The sequence below is a fragment of the Phascolarctos cinereus genome, unplaced genomic scaffold (genome assembly GCF_003287225.1).
Source record: "Phascolarctos cinereus isolate Bilbo 61053 unplaced genomic scaffold, phaCin_HiC Scaffold_5;HRSCAF=322, whole genome shotgun sequence".
Taxonomy (NCBI): domain Eukaryota; kingdom Metazoa; phylum Chordata; class Mammalia; order Diprotodontia; family Phascolarctidae; genus Phascolarctos; species Phascolarctos cinereus.
In genome coordinates, this window is record NW_027555958.1 from 31,901,898 (window position 1) to 31,918,261 (window position 16,364).

The 16,364-nt window shown below is 42.3% G+C and overlaps 1 protein-coding gene across 1 annotated transcript in view; it reads right to left on the bottom strand.

Annotated features, from left to right (window-relative positions):
• The window catches only part of NXN (nucleoredoxin), a 162,877-nt gene extending 147,363 nt beyond the window's left edge, over positions 1-15,514 (bottom strand). The window contains exon 1 of the mRNA XM_021006977.2: positions 15,035-15,514. Within this exon, the coding sequence (XP_020862636.1) occupies positions 15,035-15,427 (393 nt within the window). The 5' untranslated portion in view covers positions 15,428-15,514. The remainder of the gene's footprint in view (positions 1-15,034) is intronic.
• Positions 15,515-16,364: the final 850 nt, after the last annotated feature.

The window sequence follows — 16,364 nt, forward strand, 5'->3', positions numbered from 1 at the left end:
AGAGTGGGAAAGGACACTGAATTTAGAGTCAGAGGACACAGGTTCAAATTCAGATGTGCCACTTACTACCTATGACCTTGGACAAGTTGTTCAACCTAAGACTCAGTTTCCTCATTTTTTAAAATGAGAAGGTTGGACTAGATGCCCTTGACAATCCCTCCCAGTTCTAAATCTATGTTCCTACAATCCTTTTGAGAATGGGAAAAAATGTTAGAGTGAAATTTTTTTTTACTAATTATGTCTGGCAAGACAAGAAATATAAACTGCGTTTAAAAAAGTAAAAACACACAAAACAATGTTTATATTAGTTTGACTACACATATCAAAGTGTGCACGTCTGACTACAAAGAGATATAAAATGCCTTAATCACAGACAGGAAACTAAGCACACACCTTCATTCTCATGGAGAAATAGACTTGGTCGTCTCACAAAGGGCTTCATTATTGAGTTTCAAGCACTTCAAAAGTCTTGAAACTCAGGAGTTACACCAAATTAGGCCCTAATAAACTCCTAAAATTTCAACAAACCTACACAAAAGAAAATGTCCATTTGCGTAGTATGTTACCCAAAAGAACAGGTTTTGGGTGTAATTACAATACAGTGGGTATTTCTTAAGCACCCTCCCATATCAGGTACTGTCCCTACTTCTCTGCTCACAAGGAGTACCCACATTCTATAGGTGAGACAATATGTAAAAGATGTACACATCAAAGTACATATGAAATAAGTTCAAGGAAATTTGGAAAGAGGCAGCAGCAGGAAAGAAAATCAGAAAAACTTCTCATACAAAGAGATGGTAGAGTTGAGCTTTGAGGGAATAGGGAAAGAAAAGAAATAACATTTCTTAATTAAGGCACAATTTTTAAGATGAGTGGATTCATCCTGTGAAATAATTGACAATAAAAACAAAATCTGTCCACCTCAGATGCTAGGTTGCTTCACAGTTTGTTCTAATACACTTCTAATTTTAAAAAACAAACTCTCCATGATTATTTAGTCCAGTTCTCACCCAGTTTTCCTGTAGGGAGTAGAAGAAAAGAATGATCATAACAAGAAGGCTCCCAAGGCACCCCGAAGAAATGGAAAGGGAAAGAAGAGGAAAGGGTGCTGGGGCTGGGGAAGACACTCTGGTATAATATTGCTCAGCCCCCACACACAGCTTGGCCACCCAAGCCTGATCTGGGAAGTGCTGGCCACCTAGGAAGGAGGAAGAGGTGTCAGGGAATACTTGCTGCTGGGAGATACATAAACACCCTAACATCAAGGTGGCCGTTTACTGCTGGTGCAACAATGACCACTCCATCAAGAGGAAGTCCTGGGGATTAACAAGAATTTGCAGAGGTGGTGTGGGGTTCTTTTTTTGGAGGGAGGGAGGAGAGAAGAGAGGAGAAAGGTCAGAGGAGGAAGGGAGGGGAAGGAGGGAAGGAAGAAGGGGAGGAGGGGGACAGGTGGAAAAGAGATAGGAGATAGAAGATTGCTATTTAGAGTAGATGGGAAGAAAGGAAACAACAACAGGATCACAGATTTACATCTAGTAGGGCCCTTAGCAGTCACTGAGTAAAACCTCTTTACAGAGGAGAAAACTTAGGCCCTCAGGGGTGATGTGACTCCCATAGGTCTTCTGATTCCCAATCCAGGGCTCTTTCTGAGTCTGGTTGGGGCTGGGAGGTGGGGAACTTCAATGATGCTGGTAAAAGAAACTGGGGGAGCTAAAGCTCAGTTTACCCTCAACTTTCTTGATTCTAAGGAAAGAAGAAAGCTCATTTCATATCAATTGACAACATACAGTTATGCCCAATTAAAAAATTTTCAGGTGTTCCATAGCATTCATCAAAAATGTGTTGAATGCTTACTATATGAAAAGCATGGTACTAGGAGCTATGGTAGGTAGTCTGAAAGCCCAGATTGCACCTTCCAGCACACTGGGAGTATAAATGAAAAATAAATAAATAAATATATCATATAATATATATCAATTATTATCAGCCATCAAAAGAATGGAATGAGACACCTTAGGAAAAGTTGTTCTTTAAACAAAATGTGATTTTAAAGGATAACAATGTATCATAATTTGGGAAATGGAATGTCACTGCAAAATGATGGAGCTGAAACTTGAAAAGCACGGAAAACACTAATGAAAAAGTCTCCAGATATGCAGCCGTTCAGAGGTCTGTTGGCGGCTGCACCATGATTTCGGAGGACATTTTACTCTCTCCAGTCTCTATATTTCACATCAAAACTTGAGCAATGAGTAACAGATGAGGGGTTGGTGCTGCAAGTTACCATGATCAAAAGAATACTGTGCTGACTGGATCACACTTTAAAAGGGGGGGTGGGGGGGCAATGGGATGGGGAGAAGGAATATCTTTTGATTTTAAACAGATTAAATCCATACAGATTTTCATCCTAGGAACTTCTACTGTGGGGGGGTGGTAGAGCAAAATAGAGCCATCTGGATAAAATTCACTAAGAAAAAAGTGAAATTTTATCCCCCACACAGCCAATCTTACCACACCCAGCTTTAGACTACTCAAAAATAACCCAAGATCAAAACTTTTTGACTGTGGAAAAGTTACAGGAATCTACCTCCAATTGGCATCTAAGCCAATGTTTCAGGGAGAGGCAGAGGCAAATTGTTTTCCCCTTTTGGGCCTGTTTTCTTTTCTGAACTAGGGGACTCTAAGGTGCCCTCTGGTTCTATGATCCTATCCTATTCCAAATAGTGGAAAGGGCAACACTAACATCTAATTTTAAGTGTTTTTGCTAAGTTTGTTAAACTGCTGCAGTACATATAAAACTATACAGTAAATGTGGTCTGAGAGTAGCACCAAAAAAATTCATGGTGCCACAGATGCCACAGAACTTAAAGTTTCCATTACATGGTTCTGCTGTGGAATCTGAGAACTTAACCAGCTTCCAATTACCGTACTTCTCAGTTGTCATGAAGGAAGGCGAGTCTGCCATTTCACTGAGGATCTCGGACTCAGTGCAAGGCCCCTCAAGCCCAGTCCACATTAGTAGTAATACTCTGTCCCTTCTGAAATGAATTTGTAGATTCCAGATCTATGCTCTGTGTCCTCCAGTTTGCCCTTTGAGGGCAGGGAGTTTGTTTTTCTTTTATCTGTGTCTCCTGCTCTCAAGAGTGTGGGAACCGTTCTGGAAGGAACGAAGGAACGTAGGAACATTTCCTGATCTTCTTCCCTCCAAGTGCATGCGTCCCCTCCCTCCCAAACTACGTTGTTTTTATTCTACATATACAGGTCTCCTTTTCATGATTTGATAGAATGTAAGCTCCTTGAGAAAAGGGATTTCTTTTTTTTTGGATTTCGGTCTTTGTATTTCCAGTACCTAGCACACAAAAGGTGCTTAATAAATGCTTATTTGCTGACTGAGTACAATGTACAGTGATGGAGAAGGCCCATAAAATGCACACTTAAACAGAAAAGCACAAACTTTTCCCCCTTATTTTATTCTGAATTCATACTCTTTCCAATGGAATTCTAGATGCACATGCTTCAGTACTGTCCCTTGAAATTTCTTAAGAAGAAGAAATCAAGAGCCCAGCAATAAAAGAATGTGAATTTGAGAACACTTGGTGTTTCTTTCTCTGTCATCAATACCAAGTGTGATAAAACCTTATCCTCTCTTTGCTTTGAGTTCTTCTTCTCCAGCTGTTCCTTACTTATTTATTTATTTTCCATAAAACACTTTTTTAAAGAGGTCAAAATGCTGGACTTCCTGCTATCTACCTTGTGGGACACTAGGAAAATTAATAGGAAAAAAGCCCAGAGTGCATTTCAAACTCCTTAAAAGAAAGGTAGTTGCCATATAGTAAATATGAACTACTTCTTAAAATTACATTTATAGGTCTGTAAACAGAGGGTGAGGTGAGAGATTAAACTGACTGACCTGAAGAAAGCCCATTTTGCCCTCTAGATTTAAAGGATGACACATCTGAAATGGAGAACTGAGTTTTTGGATTAACCTCCCTGCTTTCCTTCCCATGATCAGTTACTTGATTACAGGGCAACACTGCTATACAAATTAAAATACCTTGGGCTTTTCTCAGCTGGGAAATCTATTTGTTCATTTAAATATCCCCAAGGAATTAATTAAGTGAAATTGAATTCTGCATAGCATATATGTGATTAGAGAGTTCAATTAAAACTGTTACAATAATATACAAATACTAAAAACAAGTTGATTGCTACAAAAAAAATCCTTAATTATCTCCTTAAAGAGGAAAAAATGGATTAACTAGAGAGTAGATACTAGAGAAGGTATCAGATTTTCAAAATGCCAAACTTTATCAGATCTTCCCCTGACTTAGGACTATGTAATACTCGGTACTCACACTGAGCTAACTGACCTCCAGCCCCCTGAAACATTTCAGTTATGGGGCAGCAAATTGTTGAAGCATTCAATTCTTGTTTGCTATATGGAACAGAAAAGCTGTTAAACTCAACTTAGGCATCTGAAAGTAAAAGTGTTCACAAATGTCATCTAGGAAAATGCTGTTTTTGAAAGAGCAGTAAGTTGTTTAACTTATTCTCTCCTCCTTCCCTGCCAAAAAATAAATGACATATATGGGGGAGGGGGGTGTTGAAAGAGTTTCAATCAGATGAACCTTCACTATCTAAGCTCTGAAACTCACTTTTTACCCAAGAAAGGATCTCAATATGTTGTTTTTTGCTTTTGTTTGTCCATTCTTCATAGTAACCATATAGATATTTAAAAATTGTTTTTCTACTCAGAAGATATTCCACTTTCTCCACACACACAAGCTAATTTATAATAACTGCATGCCAACCGCTTTTCAGTCACTGACTAGGGTGGGTAGGGAGAGATGGGAAGGGGACAGTTTTTGTGGAAGCTTTAAATTATGATACTGCTGAAGGGGGTGAAGACAGCTAGGGAATACCTGGCCTTTCTCTGTCTCTAATTCTGGAATTCTGGGGGGAAGAAGAGGGAGGTGGAACTCATTTCAATTCTTTAAAATTTTTCCCATTTCATATCTTTATAATGCCACTAAGTCTCAGAGAAAGAAAACTGTCACCCACATTTAGCTGGACAACCACATGGTTTCTCTCCTCATTCTGCTTTTCTTCAACAAAAGTAAAATGTACTCATATTCTATGAGTTTTTGGTGGCTGTAAATTCCCTTCCATTTACTTACATTGACCACTGCCCTTTATGGCTACTAGGGACTTAAATGTTGGATTGAATGATTCAACAAGGTCTTAATTATTTAGGAAATAGCAAAACACAAGGTAGAAACAGAACAAAGAAGCCTGATAAAGTCAGAAGGCTTGCCAGTAAGAAAACTAAATCAATTCATTACCAATTTGTTCAACTAGCATCCTTAAACATGCATAAAGATAAAATTAGTTAAGTACAGTAGATTAAACACTCTTAAAATCAGCCAGGTGAACAGATGAGAAATCAGGAGGTAAGGGAAAAGAGAGCTATAAGGTAGAGCAGCAAATCTCATTTTCCTGCTAATTCCTCACCCTTGGCCATCATGGGCTAGAAAGAAGAGAGGGTGGAGGATTGTCCAATGTTTAATCTGCTCCCCTAGACAAAACCATGCAGAGAGGTCTTGATCAACCTCTGAAATACCTTATTCATGAGTCTTGGAAATCCCCCCCCTTCTTGTGGGCATTTAAGCCCCAAAGGGGCTAGCTGAGTGGTTTAGGACAGTGGAACAACAAATCCCACAGTTTCTAGGGTCATTGACTGAGAGCCAGAAAGGTCCTTATAAGGCACTAAGTTCAAATCCCTTTTCATAAGTGAGGAAACTGAGGCACAGAGGGGTTAATCAACTTGCCCAGAATCATGCCCCTAATACCTGAAGAGCAATCTGAACCCAAGTCTTTTTGACTCCAAATGCAGCCCTCTGACCATGACATCAATTGGTGTCAAACTCAAATAGAAATGAGGCACTAATCTGTACATAAGGATCCCTGGGAACACACTGCATTAGTTTTAATATGTAATGCAAGCTATGTTTTATTATATTTTTATTTATTTTTGTTAAATATTTCCCAATTACATTTTAATCTCCTTCAGGCTCCACTAGGGTGTGTTGCTGGTGGTGTGCATGACATTTCTGCCTCACAGCATCTCTCAATCTATCTGTCCAAAATACTGGGCTTATAAACCTGCCTCCCCAAACCTGTACAGATATACGATGAAGCCCCTTCTCCCCCAAAGGGGGGCAAGAGATAAAAACAGTGCCCATGTCCTAGTCCCCACCCCACATTTTGTATCCTTACTTTGGCGTAGCTATTCCAACCATTATCAGATGATAAATCAATAGCAGCAAGCAGCTGTGAATCTCTGAGCCAGAACTAGACTTAAGCAACCTATTGGAGAATGTGCATTGAACTCAAAATGGCACGATATCTGAGCAAAGCCTTCATACAGAAACTCATAGCCCACTTTACTGAAGCAAAAGAAAAGGATTTTTTCCTTTGCTACAGATGTTTGCTAATTCACTGTGCTGCATCATGTTTCCAATATGGAGAAAACACAACCCTGTAATCTACCAAACTGACCAAATCTAACTGACTAGTATAAGCAAAATAATATTTAATCATTTTAGAAACCATTAGATTATAAGAAAAGGCAGTTGTATAGAGCAAGGCATTTGCCACTCAGAATCACTAGAGATCTTAGTTGGAATCCCTCTGCCCACTTACTAGATAGAGAACCATGAACCAGTCACATAGCTTCTAGGAATCTATTTCCTCATTTGTAATATGTGATGATAATAACATCTCTAGGTATCTACCTAATGGCAGAGAGGTTGTGAGTCTTAAAGTATGTATACAGCGCTTTGAAAATCTTGCAACCTGAAATTATACTCAAAAGCTGCTGCCATCTATAACCATTTCTAACAGGTAGGCCATCCTGTTTTGACTTCAAGGGCCTAAACAGCCTGTGGACAGACTAGAAGATAAAAAAAAAGGAGAAAGATCTGTCGTTATTAACAATATCCTAGCACTTGAAGAAACTGAGATCTCCTATGATCACTTGTTCTCTTAGCTATTTCATTTGTACAGGTCTTAATCACCAATGAGAATCTAAGCTCCTGAGAAACACCACTTCTTTTGTAGCTTTCCCTCCCCCCTGCCATGCCCCACCATGGTGGGGGAAAGGGAAGGTTTCAATGATGTGTGCAGAGCAAGGCCCTTAAATGCCTATTGAATGAATAATACATTTGGAAATTTCTCATGGTATTGGCTATTTGTTTTTTGTTTTTTTTTGGGGGGGGGGGGTTACCACCACCTTCCAATGGCTTTGTGACTGTGTAATCTGATAAATTCCAAAGCCTCAAGTAGTGGGAACCAACCACTGTGATTTATCTCCAAGGTATGTGGGGTGTGATTAAGCAACTAGAAAGCAGAAATGAAAAAATCTGAGGCAAATATCTAAAAGGTGTCAGCTCCTGGAGGAAAAAAGAGCTTTTGCTTAAGTCTTTTAGAACTAGACTGGGCATAGTTCTGAAAAACTCAGCCTCCCATGACACCCATTTCCAACCTAGGCTTTCTAGGAAAAGGGCTAAACACCCTAATTATCGCAACCTTTTATTCCATGCTATTTTTCATTCTCTCTGAAGTGAGCATTTATGTTCTTTGAAGCCATGCTCTTCCCACTACAGTATATATATATTAAGAGTGAGTATAATGCTTTTCATATATACTTCTGCCTCGATTATCCTTACAAGGCCCTATTGCATTTTTTAAATGTTTTACTGATGCAATTTGTATACCATAATCACTTGCCTATACATTCCTTTAAATTGCCCTCTCTTATTAAAAATAAAACATAAAACAGTTTTGAAAAATTGTCCAGTAAGGAGTGGATGGATAAATTATGGCATATAAATGTAACTATGCTATAAAAATTATTGAAAGGAATGGGTTCAGGGAAATATGGGAAGATGTGCATGAACTAATGCAGAATGGAGTGAACAGAACCAGGGGAACAACTTAGGTAATGGCAATAACATTGTATAGAAAAACAACGTTGAAAAACTTAACTTCAATCAATGTAACCACCCGATAAAGCCTGCTCCCCACCTCCTGACAAAGAGGTAATGGACTAAAGACACAGAATGCCACAGAAATTTTCCAACATGGCCAATACACAGATCTGTTTTATGTGACCATGTTAACTTGGTATACGGGGAAGATTCCCCTCCCCCCTTGGTGGGGGAGGGGAGGAGGGAGAATTAGAAGAGAGAAAGAAGGATTCTAACTAACAGCAATGCCAAAAAAAGAGTGTGTCAACGAAACATATTTTAAAGTGCACAGAAATGGAACTAATATGCTGAATTTAGTATACATTTTAAAAAACAAAGACATAAAACAAGCTGTACATAAGGACATTTATGGGTTCATATATAATGTTCTTTTTTCTGTTCTCTGTATATAGAAATGTTCACATTTGCTCACATTTGTCAAGTTAGAATAACAAAAAAATTTTTTAAAAATTGTCCAACCCATCGACCAGGAAGGAATGAGAGTCATAACATTCCATAGCCATAGACAACCTCTGCCGAGAAGGAGGAAGTGTATTCCAACATCAGTTATCTGGTACCAATATTGGTCACCGCATATGATCTGACTTGTTGTCTTTTAGTGTTATCTAAATAATTGTGCATATCATTCTCCTGGTTCGGAGTCCTTTGACTACACAGATTTTTCTGAATTATTCATAATCACCTCTTAACATGCAATAATATTCCATTACATTCAGGTAAACACAATTTGTTTGGCCACTCCCTACTATTTGTTTCCAGTTTTTTGCTGCTACAAAAAGTACTGCTATGAATAGTTTAGAACATACGGAAACTTTCTTTCTTTTTTTCTTTGATCTCTGAGAGACAGATGCTCAGGTAAAAAGGTATGGATGGACAAGTTAGTAATTTTTCTCACATAATCCTCAACTAACTCAACTGGCAAGATTCAAATTCCCATTTGGAAGAGTATCTTTTTTTGGAAGGAGAAGAAGAGAGACAGGAAAGAGAAAGAAGAGGCTCAAAGACATTTTTACTGGGATGACAGAAAACTACTTTTTCATATGGGTCATGTGCATTTCAGGGGAGGGAGAACTTAAAATCTTTTTAAGGTTTTATATACTATGTAAACAGGTCTTTAGGACAAGTCCTAGGCAGATCCTTCCACAATCCAAAGTACTTAAGAAATCCAGGTTATTCTAAGGAGGACCTAAGCATCCAGTCTTTTTCTGGGACCTCCAGGGTCAATCCAGATAAAAGCAGATAATAGATAAAACAAAACAATTTTTTTAAAAGCCTTCTAGAGCAGCCATAGAAATGATCTAATCTTCCATGGGTGTACCAGTCAGACCAGGGATAACCTACAAACAGGCTAGACATCACTAAGTCAGTTACAGATTTGAGTTGACCCCCTCTAGCTTATCTTGTACAGACTGGCAGTTCTAAAGCCAGGCAGGAACTAAACACACTTCTAAAGAGGAAAGTACACACCTCAAGGAGGGAGATCAGTCCCTTTAACGCAAAACAGGACTTCCTGAAACCCAATTCTAATCATCCAATGACCATCAACGCTTAGCCCTATAGAACATCAGTTATTACTTTCTTTGCCATACAGTGGGATGAAAGAGACTCAGTTATGCCTGAGCTAGACGAATATGCAAAATACCCCAAAGTCCACATGTGTATCAGCTTTCCAAAGTAAATACATTATCTTCTATCTATCTGGGAACATAAGAAAAAAATGACCAAAAACCTGCTTATTAATCCAAGAAATGCTGTCTGTTTGAACAGGGTGCTTTCAAACAAATCTGTTATCATGACATAATTGCCCTGGTAAACTTAACCCACAAGGTACTATTATCTCTTGATTAAAATTTCCACTCAGCTCCAGCACATCAGCATATGTTAAAAAACAAATAAAACCTCAAGCACAGATTGCTTTTATAGCCTCTACTAAAACAAGCATGAACAGGTTGAACTTTCTTGGGGGTAGCCAAGACCCTGTAATCTTTTTATGTATTATTTTCTCACAGTACTTATAGGGGTGCAGGGCTGAACAGGAATGCACACAACATATGAGGCTCATCCCCAAAGCTGCTTACTATAGAAAAGGGAAATTAATAAGAAAAAAAAAAAGAAATACCACATGGCATTTTCTTTTCCCTACATAATTTTTCAATTTTCTCTAGAGAAATGCCAACCAGTAAATAATTAGAACCATAATCCTCTGTTATTCCACTGGGAAGAAGGATGTGAAGGGCTTTAAGGAACACTAGTTATTACTTTCCTGATGCTATGTTAATGGAAACTTAGAAAAATTAGAAATCTGGAACTTTCGTTTCCCTTCAGTGCGAAACGGTACTTTTGCAGTCAGTGAAAAAGTACAGACACAATCCAGGAAAAAAAGGTGAAATGTCATAACCAAGGCAGTACTAACAGACCACCCATTTAGGGTACTGGGTAAGGGTTCTGAGTTTCTTCATTACTACATCATTTGTATTAATATCAGTTATATCATATGTCATGTCACTCAGACCTCCAATATCCTTAATTTCAGAAAACTGCACCAGGCTACAATGTCATCAGAAACCTTGCTGTAACCATCAGTAAGAATGAATAGTTAGTTTGAGGAACATTCCATTTCTCATCTCCAGGCATTCTCAAAAGCTGACACTCATTCCTAGAATGGACTCAACTCATCTTCCTTCAAAGATCAGCTCTGGCGCTCCCTGTTCCTGAATCCTCCCTTCTGATGGCACCTGACTTCTCCCTCCTCAAATGACCTTGTTCACTTTACTATGCACATGTCATATCCACTAATTGAATGCAAGCTTCTCATAAGGAGGGCCTTTGAATTCATTAGTGCTGCCCTGCACATGGAACGTTCTTAAATGTCTGAAATTACTGCCATCAGAACTGCAGGTTCTCCTGATGTAATGGACCATGAGGAGCAGAATCACGTTTCTTCTGAACTGTCACTTTCTGTGAAGAGACAGAGGCTTCCTATTTTACAATGAAGAAAGGGGCAGGGAGAAGGAGAGGAGGGGAAGAGCCTCTGTAAAAGGTTCTTGGTCACTTAAAAAGACCCAAACCCATTCCTCTTCCTAACTTTGTTCTGTCTGACCATGGCCCTACAAACTTTCCAGGCACCTAGCTTCACCATATCAGAGTTACCCCTTGGCAATGGCACTGCCCTCCTCCAACATATCCAGTCAAATGCCTGGTCTTTTTGACTTTGTGCACTCTCCTTCTCCACTCACACACACAGCCATATTTCAGGCACTCAGTCTTTCCCCTAGACTACTCAATAGCCTAATTGGACTCCCTGACATTCTGTAACCTATCCTCCCCCAGCTGCCAAAGTGATGTTCCTAAGGCACATGTCTGACCATGTTACTCCTCCGTTCAAAAATCGCTCATGGCTCCCTGTTGCTACCTCTATTTTTGGCAACAGAAGCCCGTCTGGCTCCTGGGATGGGTCTTCAGGTCTGAGACCAAACTGGATGCCTAGGCCCTGGAGGGAACCTGGAACTGTTAGATGCTTTGGAATGTGCATGAGCTGCATGATTCCAGCCCAAAGAGCTTGCATTTCCGGTCCTACTACACATGACTTCCCTTTGTACACTGTAGTCCTACTTGCTGCCTTTCACTCATGATGGGCCTTCTGACTGTACCTTGGCTCAGGTCACCCCCAATCTCTCGAATGCATTCTCTCTTTACTTCTGCCTCTTATAAGCCTTAGCTTCCTTCAAAACTCATCCTGTAGACAATGAAGCCTTTTCAGAGCTCCTCACCCCCAGGAGAAATTAACTTCTGTTTATTTTGTATGAATGTATGTGCAATATATAGATATGTGTAGGCTACAGATGGCTCATGCATGTGGTGTTTCTCCAACAGAATATAATTCTGGACTGTTTTTTGTATTTGTAGCTCCAGTACTCTACACATAGCCTGGCACACAGTAGGTGCTTAATAATGGCCGCTGATTCCAGCATTCTCAATCCATAGTAGTGAAAGACAATTAGGAGAGTACCCAAAGCATCATGAATTGCTTCCATAGCAGGGACGAGTTGCATTGAGGGAGTCATGCAGAATCTCTCACTCTGTTAAGAATAAGAGGTACAGTCTGTGGTCACAGAGCTTTTCTCTATACTAAGTTAACTGGACCATATAGAAAGAACTACTGGCATCCTTAACAATATTGTCTTTCAGTCACTCAGTAGGCATTTACCAAAAATGTTAGTTGAATGAATTTGTGCTCATATCAAACAAGCCCAGGTCCACACAAGTATATAATATTCATTTTTTAAGTATAAGATATCTAACTTTCCTCCATATCTCAGTCCCATTCTTTATCAGTGAAAAATGCCCAGCAATAGGTCTTAACCTTTTTAAAGGATTTTCTTTAGGAGTATTTTGGCACTGGAGGACAGGGTTTCAAATGCCAGCAAATTTTATTAGCTAAACAACGAGAACACTGATTTTTTTTTATAAATGCCAGGCAACACTAAAATTGGCCATAAGGATATTAGATATTCTTTTGGTAAACAATTTTATAAACCTGACTTTTTAACTCTTACAGGATCATTAAAAACAACCAATAACTAACACAAATATCCCAGTTTTTCTTATTAGTCATGAATGCTTGTAATTTGCACATATTAATGACTAGTGTGCCACAGTGGAAAGAACAACGGGCCTGGGGTCAGAGCACCTGGATCTTCTCAAAGGCCGATACTGTCTTGGAGGCTTCTGGGTTGTTGTAAGTCCAGGCAAGTTGAATCTGGAAAGCCAGCAGAACAAGACTTACACACTACTGGCCTCACTTGGCTGTTGTGAACAAAATGCTTGGCTAAACTAAAAAGTGCCATATAAATGTGTTTAATTATGTATGAAGTGTACAGAATAATCCAGAATGGAGCTTAAGTCCCAAGCTTTACCTTATTTAATCGCTGTGCTGTAAGAAATGATGAATATGGAGAAGCACATAAAAACCTATATGAGCCAAGGCAATCTGAAGTAAGCAGAATCAGGAACACAGTACACACTGACCACAACATAAATGGAAAGAACAATGAAACAATCCAAACCCAATGTTGTGCAACTAGTGGCCAGACTTGACCCCAAAGAAGATACATTCTATGTCACTTCCTCACTCTGTGGGGAACTGAGGGGCTAAGATGTAGAACATGGTATTGAGGCAGACTTACAATGTTGGGTAGCTTCGCTAACCAAACCTTTTTTTCTCCATTTGGCTTGGGGGTGGGAGGATACAATGGGAAATATAGGTGAAGTAAAAACCAAAAGTATCAATAAAAATGTATTTTTTAAAAAAAGAATATTTTATTCAACTAGTACAGAGTAATGAGGGGCGGCATCAGTTTTCATGGGTATATCTCCAGTGTCTACCTCAATGCCTGGCAAATGAAGATGTTGAATTAAGGTGGTGAGATGCCTTCCCAATGTCAAATCTACAAAACATATTTATTAAATTGTGTTACATATTTCCAAGCTCAGATTGGCACCTCACCCACTCTAAAGGAACAAAGATTTATTCAAGACATTTAAAACCACTTCCTAAATGAGACTTTTGCTTTGCTCCCTCAGTCTGATCGAGTTGTTAGGCAAATTACTCCTGTAAGACACGTGTTTGATACTACCTTACTCCCTAAGTGACCCCAAATACTTCTTGGACACAACTCTCCTACCCACCTCATAAACTGAGTTTCTTAGAAGAAAGGTCAATGTTCAATGGGTCACAATTGACTAGATTTCATTAGGCACTAAAATGAAACATCTGGCCCAACCTTTTCATTTTATTCAGTCAGTGCCCCATCCATCCAGACAACGACCCATTCTCCAGGACTCTCCCACCTCCAGTAATTCAATAAAGCCAGGAAAGGGTCAGTGCCACCTATTTCCTCATTTCCAGAGAGTGAGTCTCCAGATACCAGCTCAGGACCTGACTCTAAGATGGAAAATCTTATCCCTGCTTAGAACCGACCCTAGATGCAGGCACCAACCGCTGGCCAAAACCAACTCTCCCTCCAAGCTAGAGAAGCCTTCCTGAGGGAGAGCTATCAAGGGATTGGAGGGCTTCTTCGGGCAGGCATCCCACACGGTGCAAAAAGCCCCTCATTGATCTGAGGCTGCTCAGGACATTCGGGAGAGAGGAAGAGACTCCAGGAGGGCTTTCCAGTGGTAGAGGGCACCTCTTCTCAAAATCATTTGCTAACCTTTTGTCATAGATCCTTTTTACAAGGCAGGAGCATCGGGGCACCAATCATCAAGGCATCAGTAATGCTAGTCCTGGACGCTCCTTCCAGTGAGGGAAAGGAGGAAGCCTCCCAGTCCTGGCATTATGGATAGGGGGCCAATCCCCCTCCCCCACAGCAGACTATATATCAGCGAGAAGTCAATAGGCTGAGGGAAAGGAAGGGGCCCCTCCAGCAACATCTGGCTGGCCTGGGCTCAGTCCTTTAGAGTGGAAAAAAACCTGATTTCCCTAATGGAGCCCGACAAGCTTCTTCTCGTCACAGATATCTTGTGGAAGGGGGAAGAAGGCATATTGGGCCACTCCATAGACTGCAATCTGAAAGCTAATTCAATGCTGTAAATATGGTGGGGTAGAAAAGGCAGAGAAAGGGAGCGAGGCGAACCCAGGAGAATCCTCCCCGGACTCCGCCTCACCCCGAGCCACAAATCAAGGGCGCTAGGAGGGGGTGTTCGGCATTCTCGGCCAAACCAGACCCACTTTGGGAATCAACACGGAGCCGGGGGCGGGGCGCGGATGTCAAACTTTTTGCCGCCTGGTTCTCGAGGAGCCCCGGGAGCCCCGGACTCAGCCCCAGGCGAAGCGGGCGGTGCGGCGAGGACAGACCGGAGACGAGGGGCGAAAGGAAAGAAGGGTCATGCCTCGGGGCAGGAGACTAGAGAAAGGCCGGCCGGGCTGCGGGGCTGCGCGCTCCCAGACGTGCCTGGCCGGCCAGCCGGCGGGGCCGGGGGCTCACCTTCCGGTGCTTCTCCTTGTAGGGCAGCGCCAGCCACGGCATGTCCCGCACGAACTCCTGCCACTGCTGCTGGTCCTGGTCCGAGGACACGAACACGATCTCGAGGCGACGGCGCGGCTCCGGCTCCAGCTCCGGCCCCGCGGCGGCGGCCCCCGCGGGGGCTGCGGCGCCCGCGCCCCCGCTCCCCGGCCCCGGGCCCGGCGCGTCCCCCCGCAGGCGGCCGTAGAAGGCGGCCAGGCTGGCGCTGAGCTGCGCGCAGGGGGCGCTCAGGCTGCAGCCGAAGTAGAGCCCGAGCAGGGAGATCCCGCGGGCGCCCAGCGAGTGCACGTCCACCTCCTCGCCGCCGCCGGCCACCAGCTTCTCGCCGAGCAGCTCCACCAGGAAGCCCGACATCCTGGAGCGAGCGCGAGCTCCGGCTGCCTGCCTGGCCGGGTCCCGAGGCTCCTACACACAGGGCAGCCGGGAGCGCAGGCGGCAAATGCGGACTGGGAGAGCGGCGCCGTCCGCCCGCCCCCTCCCCGCCCCCACGCCGCCGCCGCCGCCGCCCGACTACCCCGCCAGGACCGCCAGGGGGCTCCATGGTGCCACGGCGGCGCCCGCTGTCCAGGGGGCTACCTAGCCCCAAGGTCAGGGAGGTGCCGTCCGTGGCCAGGGCGCAGCGTGCAAGATATTCCCGGTGGGACCACAAGTGGCAGCCCTAAGAGGGCAGGGTTCATGGAGATGGAACTGCTGAACAAATGCCCCCTTAATTTGGGGATCTAGGGACCTCTAGTATCCTAGATCTAGAGCTGAAAGGGACCCCAGAGGCCATCTAGAGTAACCACCTTCTTTGACAAATAAGGAACGAGACCCAGATCACAAAGGTGTAAGTGGGACGTGGAGTCATGAAGAACCCCAGTTCAAATCGGGCCAAGACACCAGCTTTGTGACCCTGGGCAAGCCAATTAGCCTGTATTTGTATCAGTTTCCTCATTTGTAAAATGGGAATAATAATAGTACCTTCCTGCCAGGATTGTTGTGAGGATAACACCATAAATAAATGTAAAGTGCTTAGCATGGTGCCAGGCATATAGCTATACAAATGTTAGCTAGTATTAAGTGGCACAGATGAGATGCAAACCCAGGTTCTCTGTGGTATCCCTGTCCTCTGGAACACTCATAGGGTTCTAGGTTTAGAGCTGGAAGAGACCTAGAGGTCATCTAGTCCAGCTCACTCATTTCACAGATGATGAAACTGAGGACAGGGTGACTTGCTCATGGTCACATAGCTCCAAGTTATGTGCAGTTCCTAGCTCCCAATCTCATCAGCTTTGCCAGACTGCCTTTTCCT